The sequence below is a fragment of the Impatiens glandulifera genome, chromosome 4 (genome assembly GCF_907164915.1).
Source record: "Impatiens glandulifera chromosome 4, dImpGla2.1, whole genome shotgun sequence".
Taxonomy (NCBI): domain Eukaryota; kingdom Viridiplantae; phylum Streptophyta; class Magnoliopsida; order Ericales; family Balsaminaceae; genus Impatiens; species Impatiens glandulifera.
In genome coordinates, this window is record NC_061865.1 from 59,970,302 (window position 1) to 59,997,818 (window position 27,517).

The window sequence follows — 27,517 nt, forward strand, 5'->3', positions numbered from 1 at the left end:
AATAAATTAATTATTAGAAAAAAAACATTAAATTAAAAAAAAAAAAAATCTCACAAATAAAATATTAATCTGAATTTATGTGTTAGATCAAAATAAAAATAGAGTAAGAGAAATGATACAGACAGCTATTGGGAGAGCGATTCTCCCAGCGAATGTCTACGTCGGCCAGATAAAAAAAAAAAAAAATCTAAAAACCCAAAAGCCCGGCCTTTCATCTTCCATTTGCCATTTTCATCCTCTCAAACATTTTAGGGTTTCTCTCTCTCTCAAGTTCATCTGCAATTCTAGCGATTTTCGTCCGTTCTCCGTCGAATACGATTTTCGACCTCTCTCCATTCTCATCTTCGGTTGTCCGCTCTCTAGCACCTTCATTGTCTGCAATTTCCGTCCGATTTTTGACCTCCGTCCGTTCTCCATCGACTATGATTTCTGACCTCCCTCCATTCGGTTGTCCGCTCCCTATCTCCCGCTTCCAGTTTGTAACCCCTGAATGTAGAGAGGTTTGTCCAAGTATCATTATTAATCCCTACAGGGAGCGGACAAACCGAATGGAGGGAGGTCAGAAATCGTAGTCGATGGAGAACGGACGGAAGTCAAAAATCGGACGGAAATTGCAGACAATGAAGGCGCTAGAGAGCGGACAACCGAAGATGAGAATGGAGAGAGGTCGAAAATCGTATTCGACGGAGAACGGACGAAAATCGCTAGAATTGCAGATGAACTTGAGAGAGAGAAACCCTAAAATGTTTGAGAGGATGAAAATGGCAAATGAAAGATGAAAGGGCGGGCTTCTGGGCTTTTGGGTTTTTAGATTTTTTTTTTTTTTTATCTGGCCTACGTGGCAGGCCACGTAGACATTCGCTGGGAGAATCGCTCTCCCAGTAGCTGTCTGTATCATTTCTCAATAGAGTAAATAGTCAATTTTATAGACTTGTTAAAAAAATTCAATTTCTTTATGGGCCTCTATCTATGGGTTGTGAAATAAAACAATTAGGTCTGTGTAAAATCAAAATACCCTTTATTTTTTATTTTATTTTTAATATTGGTTCCGTAACTCCTTCGGAATACGGTTAATTCTCGTGGATTAAGCAGATAACTCGTAAATTCATTCAACTAATTTAATAAGACGCAAAATTTGTCGTTTCACATACTCGAACCCAATACCTCAAATAGGCTGGACCGGATTATCTACTTCTTTTGGGCTAGATCTATTTTCAATTGTTATTATTGGTTCGAATATTTTGGTTTCCGGGTTCTGGCACAATTTGGGTGGAGCAAGTAAGCATTTGACCCGTATCTTGTTATCAGTTTCTCTCCTTCTCGCTCGCGGTTGAGAAACTGAGAATCCCGATCTCAGAATCGCCGGAAAAAGCTTCAGAAATCTGCAATCTCTCGTCGGAAAAAGGTAAGGCGCCGGCAATAGACGGCATACTGATTTCTCCGATCGTTGAATTCCTAATCGCGCCGCTGCATCTCAGCAGAATCACAGCCACCTCGTGTTTCTTTCGCTTACAACCGCCGAGCTTCTAACAGGTTAATATTATGCTATATTCACTAATTTCTTGCTATAAACAAGTTCATCTTCTCTACTATGTTTTAGTTACTAACAGCAGACGGCGTCGGCGTCAGCATCATTCTTTCGTAACAGGAATACATGACTGTTTCGTTAATTTGATTACAGATTGTGATATTTGAGTGTTACGTGTAGTCTTATTTCAATTTTCTTTGTTTTTCAGTGAGAATTCACATAATGGCAACTGAAACAGGGCTTGAGTCTCTTGTTGATCGTATGCAAATTTTCCTCCCATCCCATGGATATCTTCTCCATTAGATATTGATGTTTTGACTTGGTTACTGAAATTTCCTTTGCTTTCCATGTAGAACAAATTTCAGTAATCACAAATGATGGAAGGAACATTGTGGTAAGATATTCAGTTAGCACATTAACATTGCAATGTATTAGTCTTGTCTTGTACAATGGATATTAACTATATGTTTGTTACTTTTTTTACTAGGGAGTTCTGAAAGGTTTTGATCAAGCTACAAACTTAATTCTCGATGAATCCCATGAGCGCGTTTATTCCACCAAGGTTAGGTGTTTTAATCATTCATATGTTTCCTATTTCATGCTTTTCATGTGTTCTAAGCTCTTATAGTTAGGTTAGGTATAATGCTACATCTTCTAACAGACTTAGTATGATTCGTGAATAAATACAAATGAGACAGGAATGGTCCAAAGCCGGAGAAGAGAAAAAATAGATTCATTATATAAGCCTATTATCTTTCTTTTTTATTGATAGTTGTTTATGCTCTTGTCTACTCCATCATTTCTTCATATGTTCTTAAATTTTCCATATTCTCATGAGCTTGAAATCTTTTCTACGGTTCTAATGTGAATTTAAAACTAAGCATCCTCGAGTTGAGTTGTATCCAACGTTTCAAGAGGAGATGTATTTGTAAAACATGGACACGATGTTAGAACAATTAGGTAAAGAAATATTCGTACACAATTTTGAGGTATATTTGGCCCCAAAAAATGTCCATTTCACTTGTTGCTATCAAACCTTATTCTATACCATCATTTCATGAGCTTGAAATATTTTCTTAATTCTTCCATATTCTCATCAGCTTGAAATCTTTTCTATGGTTCTAATGTGAATTTAAATCTAAGAATCCTCGAGTTGAGTTGTATCCAACGTTTCAAGAGGACATGTATTTGTAAAGCCTGGACATGCATAGTTGTATGAAGAAGAAGATGGTAGAACAATTAGGTAAAGAAATATCCGTACACAATTTTGAGGTATATTTGGCCCCAACAAATGTCCATTTCACTTGTTGCTATCAAATCTTATTCTATACCAATGGAACAATATGATAGATTAAGGGGTGTCATTGTACATCCAACTACAATAGGACACCATTTGGAAACACTAGATTTGGATTCAGATGCAAAAATGTTTGTAAACTAAACTTAGTTAGAGACAATGATAAAGTGTTTCTAAAGTGGACCATTATCTCATGAAAGAAACTATATATTTAGTGCTTTGGAAATTTTAAATTGAGTGTTGGAATATCCTTTCCATCACTAACTAATTGTTCTATTCTCAAGATAAAGTAATATGGATGAGGATAGTGTTGAAGTTAAGCACAAGTAACTAATACTCAACTTCCATTTTCTTAAATGGAAAAAGAAAAAATTAATAACCAATCTTATCCTCTCAAGCTGTCCCTCGAGTTTGTTCAATTGGATCAATTGAATTTGTTCCATTAAATTTTTCCTTGTTTTCGACAAACTGCCTAGGGCACATACTAACAATTGAACAAAATTCACATAATCCAACTTGCTATTCAGGACTGTTTAATGGCCAGAGAAGTTAATTGTTTCCTTCTTATATGTAATTACTGATAAAAAAATTGTATTGAAACCCATGAAATTTGTAATTCTCTTTTCAATCCAAAGAGAATTTAGACTGACATGATGAACTTTGCTCTTACTTGCAGGAAGGAGTACAGCAAATTGTTCTAGGTCTTTACATCATTAGGGGAGACAATATGTATGGAGTGTTTTTTATATGATGCTCTCTAATTAACAACTCCTTTCCTTATGTGATTTATCTTGTTATCATTATATATGTTCTGCAGAAGCATTATTGGCGAGTTAGATGAAGAACTAGATTCACAGCTCGACTTCTCAAATCTCAGAGCTCATCCTCTAAAACCTGTTATTCATTGATCGGGTAGTTTCTATACTATACCGGATTTAGTAAGTAAGTAATTAAACGAGTTTAAACTTTTGCCAATTTGTAATATGATAATGATGATCTCAAATGTTACTGTTTCTAGCCATTGTTGCAAATTCGGTTGGTTTGGTTACAACATGAACTCAGGTATCTCTTATTCTAAGATCGCAGGATTGCTCTTCATTTTTTGTTGTTGAATGAAAAACCTCTTTATTTTATTATTATTATTTATGTCACATTGAGAATTTGTAGATAATCTTGAGAAAGAGTTGCAGATCTTCGGATTATGCGACCACTTGCTCTTGCTCTATGTAAAACTGCTCAAACCATGGAGGAAGCTCATCATGAACACCTCCATCATCCAGTTTCGGATTATATGAAGAACGAACCCTAGACATGATCTGTTCGTTAATGCCCGGAGGTGGCCCCATCATCGCCACTTTTGCTGTGTTGTTTCCATTTCTGTAACTGAAAGATGCAGATTTCTTTAGCTTATTCAAATCTTCACCCTTATATCCCCAATCTAATTTCCCATCTGGCGAGCTCCAATTCGGGTTGGCCATGGCTCCAGATCCGGCTCTGTCGATGAAACTTTGACTACGGTTTGCAAAAGAAGCCGATTTTAAACTCAATGCGTATGGAGATTGCAGTTGGTTGAATCCGATGGATCCGTTTATCCTGTTGTACTCGTTCATCAATTGTCGTCTTTGTTGTTGGTTGCGTAAGGTCTCGAAACTGAGTAATTCCATCTCCAATTCTAGGTCTCGACCACTCATAGAAGTCTTGAGCTGATGGCTATTTGGTCTCGGCCACATGCTTCCTGTTCCAACCATGGGCGGAGAACTCGATATCGTCACGTCGATCGAACTCGTTGGAGACGGTATTCCAGAGCCCGTGGAAGCATAAACCGGGCGCAACTCATCGACCTTGTGTGCGAAGAAACATACCTTCCGGGAGCAACCAACCTCGTCCTTACAAAGCCTGGTTCTATACTGAGCCGGGTGTAGCCAAGACTCAAAAACCCCGTGTGCGTACTCACAATTGTCAGCTTTACAACAACTCCCCTTACGGAATTCAGGGCAAGGGACACAACTATATTGGTGTTTCCTCGGGTCTCGCCTCCTGGCATTCTCGCCAGGATGTACGAATGGACACTCGGTCCAATCGTGAGAGTATGCCCTTGAGCAAGGCTTCACCTTGAAAGAGTACATCCTAAATTCATCGGTCCCATACAAACCCACGTTTATATCTGGCAACAAGGCGTACTCTTTCTTCTCTGGTATCGAGCCTCTTGTAATTAACATCGACTCTAGCTTCTTCCGTTTGGAATGATCCGTGGATTTCAATTTGGGAGCAATCAAGTCTCCAGGAGTGTCACCATTCGCATTGGTCGCGTTGACGTCGGCTGAAGAAGCGAGTAAGAGCTCAACAACATTGAGAGACGAATCCAATCCGCTAACGGCTGCGCAATGCAACGGGGTGGCTCTGTCAGAACCGTGAGGGCGAGATACGTCAACTTTTCGAGTTGAGATTATGTAGTTCAATACGGAGAGGCTCCCGTATAAGGAAGCGATCATGAGAGGGGTCCTTTCCTCAAAAGCCATGCTAGTTGTTCTTGACCTAATAATTCGCCTTCCATACCAAAGACTTGAGCCATCAATATCAAAACCCTTTTCTTCAATTGCCGATTTGAATTCGAAAAGATTGTCCATAGAACAAAGTTCAAGCAATTCAACCCCCATGTCGTCTACAAACCCCTATATCAAAACAAGAAAGGAGGACAAAGATCAATCTACGATCTTCGATTCAATCCATTATAGATAGTTTATAGATACATACCTTAGTTAGTAAGTGCTTTGAGTTCCCAAGTCTTGATAAAAATTGAAGAATGATTAGAAGAATGTAAGGAAAGATGGTTGAGTATTTGTAGTAAGGGTGGGCGGGCGATTAGCATGAATGAAGGAAGGAGGAAAGTGTGACTTGTCTTTCTATTATTAAGTCAAAGTCAAAGTTCAAACCTTTGATATTGGTGGGTCACCTTGTTACACACTTACTTGATGCCCTACTGGTCTGCTTTCCTAAATGAAACCCAAACTCAAATAGAAATGAAATGAAATAGTTATCATCTATATACCTTATAAAGAATTTCTAAAATTTATTTGGGAGTGTTCATAAATAAGGTTCATAAATGTTATAACTTTATAATGAAAATTTAGTACCAAGCAGTTGAAAATATGTTTTGAATCTTGAGAATGATTTTGTTTTTAAAGTCTTTTTTTAATAAATAAGACATTTTTAGAGAGAATTTTATTGGAGAATTTTATATTTTTAGACAACTAATATATATATATATATATATATCGAATCGGAGTGCGACTAATTCCTGCAGGATTAAGTACATAGCCCGCAAATATACTCAAATAATTTAACTAAATGAACGAAATCCAAGTACTTTCAACTTTTTTTGTAGGTTATAAAATGGGATATATTGATTTTGTTTTATTTTGACTTGTTATTAATTTATGGATTTTTAATATTAATAACGTCAATTTCAACTCATTATGATAATTCAAATCGTAAGAATAAGGTTTACAGATTAATTTATCAATAATTATGTGTCTACTAAAATTTTAAATAAAAAATATATAAATTTCATTTGAGTTTTCTTGTCAAATATGTCATCAGACACTAACAAACAACAAATGGTAAATAGTAGTAGTGTCATCCTTCCACCCAAGTGGCCATTCTACACTCTTCTTATCTCTCTGCTACAAAAGCAGAAGAAAAAAACAAAATTAAATATTATATTCCATTATGATTATTCAACTAAAATAAAATAAAATAAAATAAAATAAAGTGTTTATAATATTACTAGGAGAAATGATTCGGAGGAAGTTTGGGAGAGAATTTGAGCGAGTGTCTAGAATTGTCAATTAACTGACTTTAAGTATAAATTTTGATAATTGCACGAGTTGAATATATACACACCAATAAATTTTGAATATATACTCTCCGATTCAATTATCACCAAATTATTTTATTTTTAATATTTAGAGATTTATCAATATCTGTAAATAAAATAATAAATGATATAATAATATATTATTAAGTTTTGTGTTTCACGAGTGATTCATTATAATCATCATCCCAAATAAAATTCCATATTAATATACTTTAATAAATAAAGAAAATGGTTGTTTCTTCGTTTCTTCATTAATTGATTAATTGGGGCAACATTTTCCAATTTTAACCCGCATTCTAAATTAAATTAGGTGAAATTAATTTAAATAATAATAAAATAATTCATGTCTCGTATGATTGAATTTTTATTTTCAAAATTTTACACGAAAAAATATTTAGAATGAAAAAATTAGAAAAAATTATAAAATTATTTTTTTCTTGAAAAACTCAATTATTATTTTGCTTTTATTATTAGATTAAAATAATTTAATTTTCTTTTTAAATATTTGAAATTGAAAATAATTACTTATTGCAAGTTTAAATATATAATTTTATTATGTATAATATTAAATGTTATAATTTTATAAATAATTTTTTTATTAAATATATTATTTAACTAAATTTTTATTATATAAATATTAATATTAAAAATATGTTAATTTATTAATTTTATATTATATTAAAATAAATATATAAATATTAATATTAATAAAATGATAATTTATTAATTTTATATAATATTAAAATATATATATAAATTAAAATTTATATTTTTTTATAATATTGGTAAAAAGAATATATATTAAAAATAAAAATATTTAAATAAAAATTTAAAATTTTATAAATAATATTTTTAGTTTTTAATAAATTTAAAATATTTAAATTTTACATTATTATTATTATTTATTTTTAAATTATTTTTATTTACTTATTAATTTTAACCGTTTTATATTATTATTTATTTTATTTAACTATAATTTTTATTATTAATAATATAAAATATTATTATTTTTTAAAAATTAAATTTATTTTTAATATTAAAATATAATTATATATATAATTATTTAAATTTAAAAAAATATTATTTAATAAGTTTGTAATTAGTTTTATTTAAATATTAGAAACATTATTTTATAGTTAATATATATTTTTAATATTTAAATATGTAGGTTATGTTATATATTAAAATATAATTATATTATTTTAAATAAATTTGAAGTTTGTATATTAATAGTAAAACAATATATATTAAAAAAAATAATATATATTTTTATTTTGAAATTAATAAATAGTTATAATTTTTATAATAATTCAATACATATTATAAAACTTTTATGAAAATATTAGTTATTATTTTGCTTTTTTTTATTATTAGATTAAAATAATCTAGAATAGGTTTTATAATATTAGAAAAAAAATTATTAAAAAAAAAATCAAAATTTTATAAATAATTATGATAATATTTTATTTTAGTTTTTATAACAATTTCATAATAAATTTTTTTATCATTAACTATTATTAATTTAGTTAAATTTGTTATATTAACGAGAATGGATATTTTCAAAGATTAAAAAGTTATGTCCTTCATAATAATTCTAACTAAAAATAAAATATATTGGATTTTTTTAAATATTAATTTACTTATATTATTAATTTTTATTTTATTTTTTTAATTTCTTGAATTTCAATAATATATATATTTTTACAAATTTTTTTATTATTTTTTTAAAATTATGAATCAATAAATCAAGATTAAAATTATTTTCTCTAATTTATTATAATATATTTAATTAATATTATTTTTTTTCTTAAGAACATAAAAATTATTTAAAAAATAATATATTTTAATATGCATATTATTTAAGAAAAAAAATATTTTAAATAATTTTAAAATTTATTAAAAATATATTTATTATATTATATATATATATCTAATAATAAATAAATAAAATAAATTTTAATTTTTTATAATTTTTTATTTTTTTATTATTATTTTTCTTATATAAACATTTTTAATAAGCTAATTTATTAGATATAAATATTATTTTTTTAAAATTTAATATATTAAATTAAATTTATTTTTCATATTATTTTTATTTTTTATATTAAAAGATATGAAATAATCTCATTCATTATTATTTGGGATCTTTACATTTTTCATATTTAATGAGTAATTTTTTTTCACTTAAAATTCAGTTTTAACAAAACAATTTAATAACTGATTTTTTGTTTTATCAAACACATTATATCTTTATATGAAACAAAGAATTCAATTCATATCATCCAAAATATTATTCAACGGGATAAAATAACTTAAACCAAATATATATTGTATATTAATTAGGCTAATCTATTACAACCTTAAAATTTAAAAGAGAAGAGAAAAGATAGATTGTGAGGAATTGCTTGTACATAATTTTCTATATAGATTTCCATCTAAAACTTTTGGCATATACAAATAGAAAAGCCAAACAATAGATGCATGTCTATTTTACTATCCGACCATGTCCCCGAACTCGATGAGTATCTTTATTTGTATCATCATTCTCAATTAATTGTTTATCTTATTTCGATATCACATTATCCTAATAAATATGTATATGATTTTAAATATGGAAAAAAATATAAGTTTATTAAATCATAAATAATTTTAAAACTAATAAAAGAATTTGTAAAAATCTCACTAAAAAATGTCATTTTGAGTTTAAACAAGGTAATGGCGGTAAAATATCATGTTAGTTCTTCTTTATTAAATAATAATAATAATAATAATAATACAAATTTGTTTACTCCATATTTATATTATAGTTGTCGAAGAAATAATAATACGTACAAATATTATTTACTCCATATTTATATTATAGTAATTAAAAAATAACATTGGTATTATTAGAATTGAATAATAAATTATATAGGATAAATGTTAAAAAATTATGAAGAGGAAGAGGAAGAGGAAGAGGAAGAGGAAGAGGAAGAGGAAGAGGAAGAGGAAGAGGAAGAGGAAGAGGAAGAGGAAGAGGAAGAGGAAGAGGAAGAGGAAGAGGAAGAGGAAGAGGAAGAGGAAGAGGAAGAGATAAATAATATTATACTACCTCATTTTTTATTTTATTTTATTTTTAAGGTGTATTGAAGTATAAAATCTTAACATAGATCCATCACAATCATATTTATAAACAAGGTTTTAGTGAAACATTTGTATTTAACTAATTCAAAATTCAAATCTGGTTTAAATGTGACTAGTTATTTAAGATAAATATATAAAAAAAATAAACAATTATCATTTTATAAAATAATTGGTTATATATAGAATAAAACATTTTACAAAGAAGAAACAATCATGAAAGGCTGAAAAACTAATTTATCCATAATGTCTCGAAGAGGTCAATAATAGCTCGAAGCAAACATGATGAATCAAAAAATACCTTAGCAAGATTTGTGAGAATTAAGTTTTAAAGAATTTATAGATTGTTATTTACCCTAAAAAATCATTTAATGAATGTTACTTAACAAACACAAATCACATCCACAAACTTCTCAACCTTTCAGACAATAGACAATGAATCAATTAGTCCTCCAAATAATATTATTATTCCACTCAATGAGATCTTATTTTTAGAATAGCTCTACTTTATCAATATCGAAAATAACTATATATTCGATCGATCTCAACAAGATTATGTATATTCTTGAAACAAACAATTAATTAAAATTTTCTCATCTCGAGATTAAACAATCATCCTACACCCGACCTCGTCACAACTCATATCCTCGAAATGCACAGAGAAACATTCCCGAAATTAGGAAACCCTACCCCAAACATCCAAACACTCGTTTGTTTTATATATCAACAACCCAATCCAATCCTTTTTCTTTACTTTATCAAATATGCATGATTAGAATTGATGGCACATAGAGGTTCTTTTCTTTTCAATTGCAAGTTGTTCAAATTAATTTTGTTTTTCTTTTCTTTTTTGGCTAGGGTGAGTCAACTTGGCCAAAGAGCATCTTAAAGGATAACGAGACAGCATATAAAACTGTCGAATTCTGTAATTAACCACAAACATTGGGTTAAAATATCAATCCTGAAACATACAATTATTGACTAAGAAATTTAACTTGTTTGGTTTGGGGTTAATTTTGTTTAGATTATTTTAGGTTATTCTATTTTTTTTAAGAGGAGAAGGATATGTTGTGGTATTTCAACCCCAAAATTATAATTTTGTTAACGAGATTTTAGATTAGGTTAATAATTTAATTTAATTAAATCATATCCCAAACAAGCTTGCCTAATTTTGTATCCCACTTCTCTAGTTTTCAATATTCCTAGCTATAGCTATACCTATAGATAGAGAGGATATTATGTCAATATATAAAACAAAGTATCAAATATTAGTGCTTCTTCTTGGATAATAGAGTTTTAAAATAAATCTTTGATTAATTTAAAAAAAAAGTTTATTAGGGTGATTGTGAGTAGGTGAGTTTTTTTTTTATAAAAGATAATGATAAATTATTTTTTTATAAAAAGAAATATAAATTATTTTACTATTTTTATCAATAAATTGAATGATTTAATGATTAAAAACTTTAACGGAATGATATTTGATTATGATTTAATTTATAACAAAATTTATAGAGGTCAAAAGTTTCAAATCTAATACTTTATTAAAATTAAATTTCTTTCAACCCAAATAAAAGCAAAATTATATTTAATGGTTGTGTTTTTGTCGAAGATTTTTTTTTACCTTTGAGGGTGTTTTGAATGACCAGGAATTTAGGATTTCTAGTTGAGATGTTTTTGAAATAAATTTGGGATGACGTAAAAAAAACAAAAAAAGTATGAATAATCTTAAGTTTTGCTCAATTCTTTATGAATTAAAAAATTAATTAATTAATTAAATTGAAAACAAAATAAGAAATTAAGATTTCAAGTCGCATATTCACCTTAAAAGAAAACATTTTTCGGGGTGGGATGACAAATATTTGCCCCTGATTATGAATTTATTAGAGATTACTTAAATAATTAAAATCAAATAAGGCATTGGTTCTCCAAATTATAATTGAATTGAAAATGGAAATTTTAATATTTTTTTTAATATATTTAAAAGTTTTAAAATATAACTAAATTGCATTTTTTGTTTTATAATTTTTTTTTAGTTTAGACCGTTTTTAATTAGTTGTAATCTAAGTTGAAAGATAAGCACTTTATCAGTTGAATTATTCTAATAAATTAATTAATTATAATTTTAAAAAGTGAAAAATGAAAAATGAATGTGATGAAAAGAAAACGTGTAAGAAGAACCTTTGAATTCTATTATACATTAAAAAAAAATCAATCAATCATAAGAATTTATTTATATATAATAACTTGATAAAGCATTAATTCTTATTAAATTTAAATAGGAGTTACATATTAATGAGTAAATAATACTTAATAATGTTTTTAAAAAAATAAAATTAATAATTAATAATCTAGATATTAAATTGAATAAATAATTTACGAAAATAAAACTTTTATTAGAAATGATTCAACGATGATGTAATTTGTCGAGGATTCTCTAAAGACGAACTCATTTAAGTTTTTGAACGATAAAAATTGTAGTAAAGCAAGTTGAACAAACCAATAAAACGGTGTCGAAATAATCTTTATTAAAGATTCTGAGCTTATCATTAGTCGAGGGTTGATAAGCGATGCCGAAAAAGGTCTTGTCAAATGAAAATGAACCATCTACACATATGGCCGAAATATTGAGAAATCTATACAAATCATGGAAAGATATATGTAAAAGAGGTCCTCCATATGAAAGATCAAATCAAATATTTTTTTATTGAAAAAATAAAAAATAACTTCAAAATCCGATTATTTCGTCTTCATTGTTGCTAAGTAGGAGAGAGACACATACTCGATAAATGATCACCAACACAATCGGAGGTATGAGCAGCAAACGACCCACCGACAATTGAGAGTATTATCTGGACTATAAAAATCCAAGACGAAAAAATCAATTCAACTAAACAGGATGTCAGACCAAACAAAATGCAACATCAACTCAAATTTGAGTGATGGAAAGATAAACCAGACTCTCTCCAATGCTTAAAAAGCCATAAGAATTGCGAATATCTATTTAAAAGAAGATAAAAATAATTTAACATTAAATCACAAAGCTTCTTGTGTCAATTGAACTTATTTATAAATAACAATAAACTATATATTTACTAACTAAAATAAAAAGATTATAGAAAAAGGTCATTGTAGATAAACTACTTAATACTAATTAATCCATTTTATTGTGTTATTATCAAAAGCATAACCATCAAAAACCAATTACTCTATTAATTGTTTTTATTATGCAATTGGCATGACAAGGTTTTATGTCTTGATAATCAACCTTTCTTGATTTGATAGTTTTTTTTTTTGTCTTTGCATTTATGTTTAAATTATTTTTTTACAAGACATTTAATACTTATTATAAATTATTCTTTTTTTAAACGTCATTGTATTAAGCTGAGAAAACGACAATTAAGTACAAATATAATGAAAAATAAGCTGAAGAAAACCAAACAAAAAAACGTATTACCGTTGTCACCAATGGAGACACATCTTCACCAATGGAAAAAATAAAATATTTAATTTTATTATTTAATAAAATGATTATCTAAGTAAATTTGTGTCCATGGACAATTTATTAATTTTGTAAGTTTGTGGTTTTATAATATTTGATGTGGTCCACACTAACATTGTATTTTAATGAAATTAACTAATTAAATAATTAAACTTCGATTAAATAGTTAGCTAAAAAATAACTATGTAAGTTCAAGTGACACTAAACTACTTAAAAAAAATTAATAATTTAAATTTGATTTTTACTTAAAACAAAACTAATTTAAAATAGGTTATGTCCGTAAGTGTACGTGTAATGGCTTGTTATTAGTTATTTTTCTTGTGAGAAAATTTTGATTAATAATTTAATTAATTTCTTTTAAAGACATTTTGTTTAATTATAACATGACATTAGTACAAATTCAATTTAATGAAATATCTTAATCTAATAGATAAGGTGTTTGTGGTGTCAAATTGATATATAAAAAGAAGGTAAGCCTTAGATTTCTATAATCAAGTGGATCTATTTGGAATCATTTTAATTGTTTTTTTCAGAAAACATAAATTTATATAAGATTGTATGTTTATAACTTTTCAGATATTGGATCTTGTATGGATATGGAGCACCCTGATTTTGGAATTAAGTTATTATTGCTTACCCATTTCAGAGGCCCAGTTTGAGTTCTATAAGAGGTGTGAATTGACAATTTTATTTTACTCAGGAGATTGAAAACTATTAATAATAAATTTAGCTCCTACTTGAGTGCATTCAAATATTTAAATTATAAGTATATTAAATTTTTTTTGTAATGTTAACCCCACATTTCACTTCTACTTCAAGGAATATCTGTGATAGTAATTAAAAATTAAACATGTGAAATTTAGTCTTTTACAAAGTATCTTTCTCACTTAGAGATACTTTAATTAGTGGTTTTAAGTGTATTATTCCTTGTAAATAACTAATTGTCAATATATTATTGATATATGGTTAGTATGTATTACATTTCCTATAAATCTAATTAAGTTTGAAATATTTCTTTATATATATATATATATTTTTTTTTGAAATTTTTCATTATATATTTGTTTTAATTTGAATTTACTATCAACATGTAAAATCATTTAAAATATTATAACATTGTTAATTAGTATTGAAAATAGATACAAATTCTTCTTATACGTGTTAAATATATTAATTTTGTTTTTTTACAAAGCTCTTATATCTATCTTCAGATGACGACTCTCAAGTTATTCTCGTGATTTTTTTTATTGAGGTCGAAGGAAAGTAGACTCCTACTACATTTTGTCTACTCAATCTTTTAATACGATTTTGTTCTTTGATCTATATTTTATCGTAAATTCTCAATTCTCTCACTAACATTATTTTAATTTTTAACTTTTTTTTCTCATATCTATTAATCAGTGTCTTCTTCTCCTTTGTCTACTCTCCTCAATCAATCAATCAATGGAACTCCCCCAAGCTTCGAGAAATAATTAGGCTCCTTCAAATGGTGTAAAATGAAACATAAGTTCAAGTAACAACTCTTATTATAGGATCGAAATTTGAACTCTCCTAGTAAACAATTTAAAATCATCTATCTTTTAAGGTTTCAATTGTTGTGTTTCTCATATTTGGGTTAGGGCTTATTTCGACTAATATATTCGCTTCTTTTTTAAATTACGTTCATTTTAACTCTCAATTCATTTTCACTAAGGGTATTAACACAATTTTGGGGTAGTTCATATTTAGTTAATTGATTCAAGACATATTGCGAGTTTCTTATTACGATATCCCATTTCATATTTCAAATTTATTATTATTATTATTTATTAAAATTTTATCTATCTAAATTTTTAATATAAGATAATCCATTATTAATATTCTTGAAAACATAGAACTAGATAGTTTTTTTCTTTTCTTGACTTGATTTGTATTTCCTTTTTATTTTAATTTTGTTGATGGTCATTGGTTGCTTGAGTTTGTTTTTTGGCAAGCAAACCAAACAAGACTTGAAAGATAAAAATGGGAACTTTCTACTTTTCTACTAGTTGAATAATAATAAAAACAGACACGCGCGTACGTGGTGAGTTTAAGGTGAACAGAAGTAGACAGTAACTAAGGAAACAGAAACCAACCAATAAGAACTCGACAACGGCTTTTACTAAAACCACCCTGGTTTTTCAATACCACTACATCCCCTCATCAAAAAAAAAAAAAAATTATAAGCCCTTCCCAATTCTCCGCCGTATATCTATCTTTCGTTTGCCACCCCCACAACACAGAGATGAACAAGATACCCCCATCTTCCCCACACAACATAAAGGGTCTCTCTCTTCTCTCTCTTCTCTCTCTTCTCTCTCTTCTCTCTCTCATCTCTCTCATCTCTCTACTCTCTCTATATATATATAGTTTATGATGATGATTATATATGATTAATTTGCAGATGAGATTGTTGTTTTGATCTAATAAAGAAAGAAAGAAAGAAAGAAAGAAAGTGATAAGATAAAGATGGGAAGAGGAAGGGTTCAGTTGAAGAGGATTGAAAACAAGATTAACAGACAAGTTACTTTCTCAAAGAGGAGATCTGGTCTTTTGAAGAAAGCCCATGAAATCTCTGTTCTTTGTGAAGCTGAGGTTGCCTTGATCATCTTCTCTCCCAAAGGCAAACTCTTTCAGTACTCCACTGATTCCTGGTATTCCTTTCTAAAATTATTCTCTCTCCTCTCTCTCTCTCTATATATATATATATTGAATGAAAACATAGTATATATTAAAACCTAAGATCATCGAAAAACATGACTAATTTAGATACTACCATATATAGTAGCTTTAGCTTCTCTCTGTCTTATTGCTAATCAAGAATTAGGTTTCCAAATAAACAGTTGTTAGCTAACTGTATATATATTCTTGGTTCAATTCATTTCAGAAGTTTTAATTATGAGACTTAGCTTCAATCTTGAGTCACTCATTGATCTAATTCATAATCCCTTAATTAAAATAGATTAATTATGTTTTAGTCTATGTATATATAGTTCTTGAGCTCTTAATTTTATTTTGTGAAATATAATAAGATCCATTTTACTAAAAAAAAGTACATTTTTACAGGTAATAAGTAAAACAAACTGTAAATCTAATATATTTAACTCTTCAAAACAAGCTGTCTCATTTCATATAATCAACCTTAAGTTAATATAGAAAGTGAGTTACTTCTTAATCTCTAGAATTATATATATTGAAAGATTTAAATTATTAATTAATTTTTACTCTTTCTTAACTTAAATCTATGTAATAAACTTAGAATTGAGGTGGGTTTTGTTTTTATAAAAATAATAATAAATGAGAAAGTAAGCCAAAAATCTCAACAAAGAACCGACCAAGAGAAAGGCTGGCTCAATCTCAGGTTGAAAATACGGACATACTATTTGATCATCGTACCCTTCAAGAATTCTTTAGGTTTTTTTATAAAAAGTAAATTTTTAAGGGATGGAATAGAAAATTATTCTCTTGTGGAGCAGCTTTTTTGTTTTCTTACATAAGACCATAATATTTTGTGAACATTAAAAAATTACAAACACTAATTTGGGGATGTTAAGGATATTAATTAACCTAACTAGATTCATGTCATTGGAATTACACTTAGATCTGGTTAACCTTTTTAGTTTAGTTCCGGTTTAAATTATTGATTAGTTAGATCTTGTCGTCCCGTTGTTATTTTTATAAAAATTCAACCCTAATCAACATCATTTCATCTCCTTTCTAATCAATCACATCACTTAAATTAATAATCAAACTACTAAAATATCTTTTATTTTATCATTATATATTAATACTCTTTAAATATTTTTACCAAAAATATATTCTTCTCTACAAAATCAACACCACTCAACATTATTCCAATAATTTGAGGTTATTACAATAAACTCATACCGAACAAGACTTTAGTTTAATCCTCAGAGCTAAATATGTTTTCACTATAGGGTCGTTTTTATTGTTTTTTCTAGTGACAAAGGTTAAAACTTTGTGTTTGTGGATCAAACTAGGTCATATTGAAATATATGAAGAATCAATCTTATACTTCAAACAAGAAATGATCATTTATCTCTATCTAAGGAGATTAAATGAAAATAATCTTGTCTAAAAAATTAAAGGTTCAAGTTGAATTCTTACTTAAAAAAATGTATTAAATTCAAAATTTGATCAACGGTTTGTTTTGAAATTCTCATCATGCAATTGGAGAGTTTCATTAGATAATTCAGATTGAAATTTAAGATTAGAATGTCTAAATTATAAGTTGAATCACAAAAGTACTATACAATATAAACACTAGTACGGAGTACATAAAAGAAGTTTGACCAAATAATAAGAAAAGAGTGTGATGTGTAAGTTGAAACCAAACTAAACCTTAAGATGTAAAAAGCATGTTCATGTGATATTGTACTATATATATTGGCCTTATTTACACTTAAGGTGTCAGTCAAAATCCTGCATTTAATATTTGTTGTAATGTTCTATACAAAATATCTATTTATTAACATTAAATTCAATCATAGTACCTAGTAGTAGTTGGACTAGGTTTTCTCATGTTTCTTATCAATATTTTATTGTAGAAAAATAGTAAAAAAATAATGCAATTTTGTATAAAAAAAATTTATAACTTTGCATGTATGACATCTACCTGAAGTACAAGTTAGGTAAGCATTTATAAAGTAGAAATGAAATTAATAAATCATATATGATCAGCACAATGGCACAATAAAAAATTAAAATCCTTATTTCATGCTCCAATAATGTAAATGTGGATTTCAAATATACTCTTAATATATTTTTAGTGTTTAACTTCTAATTAAACTCAAATATATATATATATACACTAAATTGAGTTATCTGAAAATAATGGTTTTTTTTTCTGATTTATCAAGTTAGCAGTATTCTTAAAACTTTTTAAGTTGAATGAAAACAATATTTAATACATTAATAAGAAACTATGGTGATAAATTAAAAATTAAAAATTTTAACCACATATTAAGTTTTTAGTTAGTTCAATATCAAAATTATAGTTTTTTATTACAAAATTGTAGATCACTTAATAATTACAGTCTTGCCAACTAATTATTTATGAAATAAATAGAATCATGCTTTATTTTTATAATTAGTTATAAGAGAGTTAGAATAATAAGAGATTTAGATTAAAGATTTTACTATGTTTTTTATTCTCATTTAAAATATATTAAATTTAGATAACGAATAGCCTCACAAAAATTTGTACAAATAAAATTATATGCATTAATATAGTTATTATTTACATTATTTCTCTCTCTTATATATTTTAAATAAAAATTGTATTAATTAGATTGTTTAGATATAATTTTACCAATCTCAACATTTAAATTGGTTAGAATTATAGTTTTACCTTAACCATTTCATTTTTAGAAGTAGGATACACATTTATTTGAAATCCTTATATATATAGTCTATAATATTGATTCAATTTTTTTTAATATATATTATATATAGAAACAATGTAATACATTGTAGTTTTTAATATATATTTTGATTTTGATTTGTTTTAAAATCATAATTAAAGACAATATAAGAATTAAAAAAAAATAGTTTTTCTTTTAAAGATACACAAGAATTTTCAAATAAGGTCATTTTATAGAGATTGAAAAATTAATCCAAATTTAATATATATATTTAATACTTAATATATGATGTTAATGTCAATGTGCATTTTATGTTACATTTTATGTCTCCATTTTAATGTATTTTTTAACAGTTCTTTGAAAAATAATTGTTTCAGTATGGAAAAGATCCTTGAAAGGCACGAGAGGTGCTCTTATGCAGACCGACAACTACATGCAATCGATCGAGAGTCTCATGTACTATTGTTATACATTTCCTTTTAAACTTATAATGTTATCACAAAACAAATGAATAAGGTTATTGTTTTTTGTAATACAATTTCAATATTGCAGGGAAGCTGGAACCTTGAGTATTCTAAGCTCAAATCAAGACTAGAGATTGTGCAAAAAAACCTAAGGTAAGAAAAACTTACTTTTCTTCAGGTAAAATTATAATTGAATAATTATTAACCATGTCAACTGTCTATTCAAGGGTTGAAGCTTTCGAAACGGTTTTAAATAATTTGTTAGCAAGTTTGTTTCTACTTTATTCTCTTAATTGTATATAGTTGTTTTTCAAATGATTTATTTTACATATAATGGAGTATTTCTTCATTTAGGCATTTCATGGGAGAAGAACTGGATTCATTGAGCTTAAGAGAGCTTCAAAGCTTGGAAAATCAGATGGACTGTGGACTTAAGACTATAAGGTCCAGAAAGGTGATGAATAATATTTAGGTTTTTTTTATTATTAATTGAAACCATTTTTAAAATAACTCTAGTGTGGGAAAAGTAGACATAAGGTCATATATACAGACTTATTACTCTACAAAATAACTGGTGCATGTGATTTTAAAAACAAAATACATATTTTCTATAATAAAAAAATTGACAGTTTTCTTTTTGTTTTTTTAGTGAAACAAAACTTCACATTTTGTTTTCATATAAGCTCAATTTCATTCTAACTTTTGTTTTTCAAATAACATTATCTTAGAAAAAACACTATCATTACAAAGGATTAGGGTGGTCGCCATGAAATTGAATTGGTTTTTAGATAGTTTTAAATTAGGTTATATTATTGTGTTTATACTTTACCAAGATTCTACATACGGACCTATAAAATCAAGTGGGTTGTTGTATGCAACGGAGTTGGTTTTCGATAATTTTTAGATTTACAACCCTATATATACATCTAATCATACATATATTTGACATTTTTATAAACTAATTTCAATTTATTAATTAAACAAAATTAACTTAAAAACACAAATATTAACAATTTCAATCAATTTTGTTATTAATAAGGACGGAAAATATTAAATCTGGATTGAATTAGTTTAGTGATTTGTAAATTTTATATGCAACTCTAATATATCATTTTTTATTATATTAAAATCATATATCCCACATTATATTTCAAATCTTTTTCGGATAGGATTGAGTCGGTATAACGGTTTAATAATTTTTATAGCTTTTGCGGTTATTTTGATTGCAGAATCAGCTAATGCTTGAGTCAATATCAGAGCTCCAAAAGAAGGTAAGAAAAAATATAGGTATTCATTATTTTTAATGATTTAATAAAATAAGCATGTTTAATTAGATTCAGTTTTAATTTTCTTGGCATTAAACAGGATAAGGCACTGCAGGAGCACAACAACTCACTTACCAAGAAGGTGATTAAATTTAATTTATCCTAATTCTTATTTATTAAATAAAAGCTGAATGTGAATAAAAAACAATAATTAATTTATAGGTTGCTAGCTCCATTATTTATTTTTAGTTATTGAGTCTACTTAAAAATAGTGTTTTTTTCTAAACCTAGACTTAAATGAATTAGGGTCTGTAATTTTTACAGATTTTCATTAAAACAAACCCATTAATTTATTGAAAATTATGTATATTGCATTTGTTTTTCTCTATGGAAGCTATTATCAAATCTCCGTAATAAAAATGATGTATGTGGGTTTTTTTTAGACAGAAATGTTTATGATATTTTATATTAGATTAAATAGATTATGAATAATTTATTGAATTGAACCGTTTTTTTAATGAATTTTCATGTTATATTGCTAATTTTATGATTTAATAAAATGTATTTTATTTTGTAGATAAAAGAAAAGGAAAAGGAGAGGGAAGTGGTAGTTCAATGGCAACACCCAATTGGCCTTAATGATCAAATGATGCATCCACCTCCTAATTACAACGACATTATTATTAATCATACAAGGTTAGTATTATTTTACAAGATTGTTAATTAATTTAAAATTTATGATTTTTCACTTGACTAATTAAACGAGTTTTAATATAATGCAGTAATATTATTAATGATAATACTAAAGAAAGTGAGACAGAAGCTCCTCAATGTAATAACAACTCAGGAATTCCACTTTGGATGATCACTCATATTGATCATCATGCTTATAATACCACTAATTAATTGAAATTATTTATAAAATAATTAAGATCTTTCTTATTAATCCATATATATTTATACATATATAGATATAGAGAGATCAGGCATATATGTCTTGTATGTATGTATATTTGGTCATGTCTATAATTTTTATTATGTTAAACTTAATCTGGATCATGTAATGGAACACTATATATATTACATTCATGCAAATATTTCATATATTTTTAATATTGCTATATAATAACAACTGCATGTTAATATGTTTTTTTTTTTTTAATTTCTATATATTAATTGGTTTTATATAGTATCCATTTATAAGTCATGATTATAAATGTGACAGTTTGTTTCGCTTGTTATTAGATGGGTTCGAGAAAATAAATCATTTGTTTAAGGTGTGGTGTGAGTGTGATGACAATATTTGGTCGAAAATATATGATCTAAATTAGTTAAAATTTTGAGTTGTATTTTTAAAATTTTACAATTTTAATGAAAGTTGTCCGTTTGATTTAATTAAAATTTTAAATTAGTTAGACTTTTGTGATTTTAAAACTAGAGTTTATAATTATTTCGATTTTACAAATTTATAAGAATTTACACAAGGAAATAATATATATATATATATATATATATATATATATATATATATATATATATATATATATATATATATATATATATATATATATTTACAAACTTAAAAAACAATAATCACTTATTCATATAAATGAAGTCTTATTTTTTGTGCTATTTATTTATTATTATTATTATTATTTTAAATTATTATACTTTGGAAGTTAAAATGACTTTTATCGAACTCGTAATATTTAGTCTCTTAAGAACCATTTTTGTCACTTGTGTTATCTTAATGTGTTATTTTTATACTTAATTATATATATAATTAATAATAATAATATACAAATATTATTATTTTAAAATACATTTACAATTTGTATAGTAAAATTTTCAATTTGATAAATTGATAGATGACAACCAAATTTAGGTAAAACAAATTATTTTGAATACCTAGATTTAAACTAATTTTGAGCATAATAAAAAGAAAATTATAATTTTTAATATATTTTAAACTAAAAAGAGTTGAATCTCATTTGTGTACCAAATTCAAATAAAATCAATTCTATTTTTGAACATTTAAAAAAATAATTTAGATTATAACAAAATAACACTTTTTCAAACTGATATCTATATCAAATTGGATTTTTCCTTGTAACCACTATTTTCTCCAAAACAAAGAATTTAAACATACCTAGCTCATCCACTATCTTCCAAATATCAATAATCTATAAATCCATAAAGCATGGAAAAATCCAATTAAGTTGAATCAATTGGAATCATTCCATAACCAGAAAAACTAAATAACACAACCTTTCTTTACATATTGTTGGATCTAAAAACAAATGATTGAAGATGTAACCTCGCCCTTTCTGCAGCCGCAATAGACTCTTTGTCTCGTTTTTCTTTCACAACAGCGACCGCAGTAACATAAGTTTTGTGTGCCAACTCCATTTCTCGTGTTTCCACATCGTCAAAATCCTTTCAAATCAAAACCAACATATGAAAAATCTACATTACTATGTTTGTCAAAACTCAAAATGATGTAACATAGAATCACTTTTTGGATCTGGATCTAAAAGAAAAATATTCAAAAGAATTATGAATCTATGTCTAATTAAGTTTGTTTTCAAACTATAGACAAAAGAATGGTTCTAAATAAACTGATTAATGGTTTCTCTTCTAGATTAGAATCTTGTCCAAGAAAGTGTTTTCACATGGGCCATATAATTTAGATCATGAACATAATTGTATGGCAAATGAAATACACCTATAATTTAGATCATGATCTGAAATAATAGTATGTAAAAAAATTACTAGATTTAAATGGGCTTAGAAGAGATACAAAGCGAAATAGTTAGTTACCTGATAAGGATCAGCCGGATTATAGGGAGAAACATCAAAGTCATAGGGATTTATGATCGAAGGGAGATTATTGGAGAAGTTGTTTTCAAGGAATAACATAAAAGATGACATTTGTTCTTCAAGGGAGTGTAGATCTTCCTGAAGCTTCACAACTTTTTGACTTGAGGTTTTTGCTTCCCACTGTAATCTCTCAGCTGCAGCCTGCTTATCTGCCAACTTAAGCTAAACAAACCAAATAGTTAATAATGTAGAAATCAATCACTTTTTCATTTTTCTCTTCATTCCAAATTTCCAACCTTTGTATCAACAAGTTGTTGCTTAGCAGATCGAATAATGGAATCTTTCTCAATGTCGTGCTTTCTCATCTCATCAAGTTTTGATTGAAGAGAATTCATCTCCATCTTAGCATCCTCCTCTGATTTCAGGACCAACTCATCCTTCTCCAACAACTTTTCTTGCAATTCCTTCAATTCTTGCCTCAGGGCTATTAACTCCTCTTTCTCCTTCTCCTCATCTAATGCCTTTTTACTTGGAAAAGATTTACTTATCTGAAACAATCACAAGGAACTCAAAATCATAATAAACATGTATTCCTATTTGGAAACACTTTTGTTACTTTCTGAATATCGATTTGGATCCAGATCTGGATCTAACAGAGTAACCTTCAATGAATTTATGAGTCTAGGCATGACTAAGTTCAAATACATAATGTGATCCCATCTGAATGAGAATGTTCCAGAAACAGTGTTTCCAAATGAAGCTAAACAACAAACCCTATTTGGTAACACTTGTTTCAGAATCTCAATCCAAATTTGAGAGAGAACAGACAATTAATTTATCTACACACAGTTACCAAATGTGATCATCTTTAAGAAATTGTGACTTGTTTAAGTACAAACAATTAGTCATATAAAGGACTTGTTGATCCAGAGTAAGTTATCTTTCTCTATTTCTTCTTCCAACACAGATAATCCATCAAACATTCGGAAGAAGAAGCATTTAACAATGGGAAATTTTCATGTTTTCAGGGTCTTATGCAAAACAAAATCTTGGTTTAACTGTATTCATCATCTTGTGAAATATCAAGAACAGAGTCATGATAACCAAAATGAATTTAAAATTGCATCTTCAAATCTTGTACAAAAACATAACTTCTGATGCATTAACAATTCAAAAATAAACAAAAGCAAGAAATTAGGGTACCAGAAAATGGAAAGAAGAGCATACAAACAAAAACCCTAGAAAAAAAAAACCCTTACCCTCTTAGAACGTGACTCAATTGAAGGCATCTTAGTATATACAACAGATCCACGACGCGTAAACGATGAATTCGCTTTCTGATTCTGCATAAACAATCGAATCAGTTCAAAGTTAAATGTTGTCCAATTTTATCAGTTCCAAGAACAAAGAGAAAACCCAAATTGAAAACATCCCTAAAATTTGAATCCGAAGACTTACAATTAGAGATTGAACCATAGGAACCATCCCGACTAGGTCATTGTATAGAGCATGATCAACATTGGAGAGCGAAGACAGATTCCGATGAAGATCCGCCAACTGCGAATTGTCTCCGCCGGCAAGACAGGACTCCGGTAAATCGGCTAACTCCGACATTTCTACTGGCCGTCGCCGGCGAACAGAATCAGTAACCGGTGATTTTGCTTTAGCTTATCTAATCGCCGTTCGGCTATAACTTAAAGAGAAAGGGGGGAAATTTGTTTTCAAATTTTCAATTGGGGGGTTAAAATTGTCATATATGGTATAAAACTAACGTAATTTAAAAAGGTAACTTAATTAATTCTAATAAATTAATTCTAAAAACGTATTCGTTTATCAATTCAAATTTATTACTAAATATTAAATAAACGTATTTTTATTTAAACTAGGAGTTAAATAAGTATAAACAATATAAAAAAACAACTTTAATTAAAAAATATATTCTCATAATCTTACTCTTCTTCTTTCTTGTTATCAAAAATTGATATATAATTTAAAATTATAAAATTAATAAGTATAAAAATTATCTATCTAATTTTCAATCATCCTCACAATTTTAATTAAGGAATCAAATATATAATAGTTTTTAAAAGTAAACTATATCAATTGTTAAAAGTAATCATATATATAATAGTTTTTAAAAAAAGGACTAATTTAATATTTGTTTTAAAATATGTTTTTATATCAGATTTAAAATATTTAAAAAATTATAAAAAAAGAAATTATAACTTATTATAAAAATATAAATATAAATTAATAAGTTATATTAATTTTTAATTCACTTATTGTCCATAACTCTATATCAATTGTTAATGGCCTCTAACTAAACATTATCTAACTTAAAAATAATAGAAAATTTTAGGTTTTAGTAATGATATTTTTAATTAATAAATATAAATAAAAGAACTAAAACCCAATTGTAATTTGGGTCTAAAACTTAAGTCCATTTTATTAATTGGGTTCCATTATTTTTAACAAATTAACAAAATTTTAATAATTTAATATTTTCTTACAAACACTCTTATTTTACATTAATACAATATTTTTCAATTAATTTAGCACTTTGAAAAAATAAAATAGTAATTCATTTTTTTCCATTTTTCTTATTACTCGTAGACATTTAAAAAATATAAAATCAAAAATCTTGAGTATTTTATATCTTGAAAATATATTTAATTAAAATATAGTCTAAATGATTAGATTATACATAAATCTATTTTTTTAATTTTTAAAACTAATTTTGACAAATTAAAATTTCTAAATTTAAATAAACTTATAAATCATGTCAAAATATTATTTTATTTATAAAATATGACAAATTATTTTTAAAAGTGAAATAAAGAAAGTTATTCTAACCTAATATTTTTATTTTCTTAATTAAATTAACACATTCGTAATTAATTTTATTTTCTTACATATTTGACAATTTTGAGATCATAAAAAAAATAATAAAAAAAAATTAATTTAAAAATAATAAATAAAAATTTAATTTAAAATTAATAAATAAATAAGGTATAAATTGTTAAAATCTTTTATAATATTCCACAATTTTGTAAGTGACTCAAATAAATTAAAATTTGAAAACATTACTTTATTTAAAAATATATATATAAGTTTAAAACATCTTTAGATAATATTTAATTTAGACTAATTTTTTTAATAATTTTTGACCTTATGCTACACAATCTTCCATTTAATGAAAAAGACCCTAGTTACTACTATATTAAAGAACATTCATTTTAACTAAATGCAAAAAAAAAATGTGCAATGTGTAATTCAATTCGAGAAAAAAACACAATTATATACATCAATAGAAGCAATATACCAACAAACAAAACTATAGTCGCTAAAACTTTTATATTTCTAATTCCAAGTTTTTATTAAGGGAGATAAAATGACTGGTTTGAACCGTCACTATAAGTCCACTGCAACTGACTCCAGTAAGCTTCTTCATCAACGGTTCCAGTTAAATCAACCGTCGTCGGATCCATAGCCGTAATCTCCGGCGTAATATTCACCGTCGATTCCCTCATATCCGACGGCCACAACCAATCATCTTTTCTGTTTCCAATATCACTCTCTTCGTTCAAATTCCAACCGCCGGAAAACACGTCCGGAAACATAAACTCCGTCGCCGATGATAAATCACAAGATCTCGATTCACCTGATCAACATTTCCATTATGATTTATAATAAATTAGAATAAGTAATTAAAAATATACATACTTGAGAAAGCGGTTTCAGCGGCGATTTGATGAACGCTACTTGAAGAAGAAGAAGAAGCTCTGTTGAGATCTGCAGCAGAGGAGAGATCGGAGATCTGTTTGGACGCAGAGGAAGAACGTTTAGATTTGCGGCAACCGCCGCCGACGGGAACATTACGGAGAATACCGCCGTTAGTCCAGTAACGGCGACAGTTTTTACAGAAATGACGAGGTTGAGTTAAGTTGTAATTGTTATAGTAACAGAACTTAGTGTTGGTGGAATCGCAACGAGGACAGTTGATAACCTGATTTCGATGATCGTTTTGGTGGTGGTGCGGCCGTATTCTCCGGCCGTGAGCGCCGTCTCCGTCGCCGGAGATGAAATCTTGCATCGGAATATGGCCGGAGATTGATGATGAGTGTGAAAGGAATCGAAAATGGTGGCGTGTGAAGCGGTTATTTTATTGAAAGTCGTAATTTATAGAAGAGGGAGAGAAACAATTATTGTTATGACAGATCATTCTCTCTCTAGGCGAGAAGAGTG

General features: G+C 27.2%; 5 protein-coding genes across 5 annotated transcripts; 2 read left to right on the forward strand and 3 right to left on the reverse strand.

Moving 5' to 3' along the window:
* The first annotated feature begins 1,275 nt into the window (after positions 1-1,275).
* Positions 1,276-3,961, forward strand: LOC124936920 (sm-like protein LSM8). The gene is made up of 6 exons (XM_047477451.1): positions 1,276-1,533; positions 1,737-1,787; positions 1,882-1,922; positions 2,016-2,090; positions 3,502-3,554; positions 3,643-3,961. Exons 2-6 carry the CDS (start codon positions 1,751-1,753, stop codon positions 3,731-3,733), a joined length of 297 nt encoding a protein of 98 aa, XP_047333407.1. The 5' UTR covers positions 1,276-1,533; positions 1,737-1,750; the 3' UTR covers positions 3,734-3,961.
* LOC124936919 (zinc finger CCCH domain-containing protein 29-like) lies at positions 3,937-5,684 on the reverse strand. The gene is made up of 2 exons (XM_047477450.1): positions 5,580-5,684; positions 3,937-5,497 (listed from the first exon to the last, which is right to left on the reverse strand). Exon 2 carries the CDS (start codon positions 5,480-5,482, stop codon positions 4,025-4,027), a length of 1,458 nt encoding a protein of 485 aa, XP_047333406.1. The 5' UTR covers positions 5,483-5,497; positions 5,580-5,684; the 3' UTR covers positions 3,937-4,024.
* Positions 5,685-15,698: 10,014 nt separating this feature from the next.
* LOC124935895 (truncated transcription factor CAULIFLOWER A-like) lies at positions 15,699-21,581 on the forward strand. The gene is made up of 8 exons (XM_047476329.1): positions 15,699-15,993; positions 19,101-19,179; positions 19,276-19,340; positions 19,542-19,641; positions 20,417-20,458; positions 20,553-20,594; positions 21,030-21,148; positions 21,235-21,581. Exons 1-8 carry the CDS (start codon positions 15,809-15,811, stop codon positions 21,356-21,358), a joined length of 756 nt encoding a protein of 251 aa, XP_047332285.1. The 5' UTR covers positions 15,699-15,808; the 3' UTR covers positions 21,359-21,581.
* A 1,005-nt stretch (positions 21,582-22,586) lies between these two features.
* LOC124936816 (protein MICROTUBULE BINDING PROTEIN 2C-like) lies at positions 22,587-24,960 on the reverse strand. The gene is made up of 5 exons (XM_047477338.1): positions 24,731-24,960; positions 24,532-24,615; positions 23,569-23,820; positions 23,273-23,494; positions 22,587-22,888 (listed from the first exon to the last, which is right to left on the reverse strand). The coding sequence occupies exons 1-5, from the start codon at positions 24,884-24,886 to the stop codon at positions 22,727-22,729; spliced, it is 876 nt and encodes a 291-aa protein (XP_047333294.1). The 5' UTR covers positions 24,887-24,960; the 3' UTR covers positions 22,587-22,726.
* Positions 24,961-26,551: 1,591 nt separating this feature from the next.
* LOC124936722 (dof zinc finger protein DOF5.4-like) lies at positions 26,552-27,489 on the reverse strand. Its single transcript, XM_047477242.1, has 2 exons — positions 26,996-27,489; positions 26,552-26,933 (listed from the first exon to the last, which is right to left on the reverse strand). The coding sequence occupies exons 1-2, from the start codon at positions 27,363-27,365 to the stop codon at positions 26,650-26,652; spliced, it is 654 nt and encodes a 217-aa protein (XP_047333198.1). The 5' UTR covers positions 27,366-27,489; the 3' UTR covers positions 26,552-26,649.
* Positions 27,490-27,517: the final 28 nt, after the last annotated feature.

Coding starts and splice junctions, on each gene's coding strand:
- LOC124936920 (XM_047477451.1), top strand. CDS start 1,751: ATGGCAACTGAAACAGGGCTTGAGTCTCTTGTTGATC. Junction 1,788..1,881: donor GCTTGAGTCTCTTGTTGATC/GTATGCAAATTT, acceptor CTTTCCATGTAG/AACAAATTTCAGTAATCACA. Junction 2,091..3,501: donor AGCGCGTTTATTCCACCAAG/GTTAGGTGTTTT, acceptor TCTTACTTGCAG/GAAGGAGTACAGCAAATTGT.
- LOC124936919 (XM_047477450.1), bottom strand. CDS start 5,482: ATGGGGGTTGAATTGCTTGAACTTTGTTCTATGGACAATCTTTTCGAA.
- LOC124935895 (XM_047476329.1), top strand. CDS start 15,809: ATGGGAAGAGGAAGGGTTCAGTTGAAGAGGATTGAAAACAAGATTAAC. Junction 19,341..19,541: donor ATTGTGCAAAAAAACCTAAG/GTAAGAAAAACT, acceptor TTCTTCATTTAG/GCATTTCATGGGAGAAGAAC. Junction 20,459..20,552: donor TATCAGAGCTCCAAAAGAAG/GTAAGAAAAAAT, acceptor GGCATTAAACAG/GATAAGGCACTGCAGGAGCA.
- LOC124936816 (XM_047477338.1), bottom strand. CDS start 24,886: ATGTCGGAGTTAGCCGATTTACCGGAGTCCTGTCTTGCCGGCGGAGAC. Junction 23,495..23,568: donor AACAACTTGTTGATACAAAG/GTTGGAAATTTG, acceptor TGGTTTGTTTAG/CTTAAGTTGGCAGATAAGCA. Junction 22,889..23,272: donor ATCCGGCTGATCCTTATCAG/GTAACTAACTAT, acceptor TTGATTTGAAAG/GATTTTGACGATGTGGAAAC.
- LOC124936722 (XM_047477242.1), bottom strand. CDS start 27,365: ATGCAAGATTTCATCTCCGGCGACGGAGACGGCGCTCACGGCCGGAGA. Junction 26,934..26,995: donor CGCTGAAACCGCTTTCTCAA/GTATGTATATTT, acceptor AATGTTGATCAG/GTGAATCGAGATCTTGTGAT.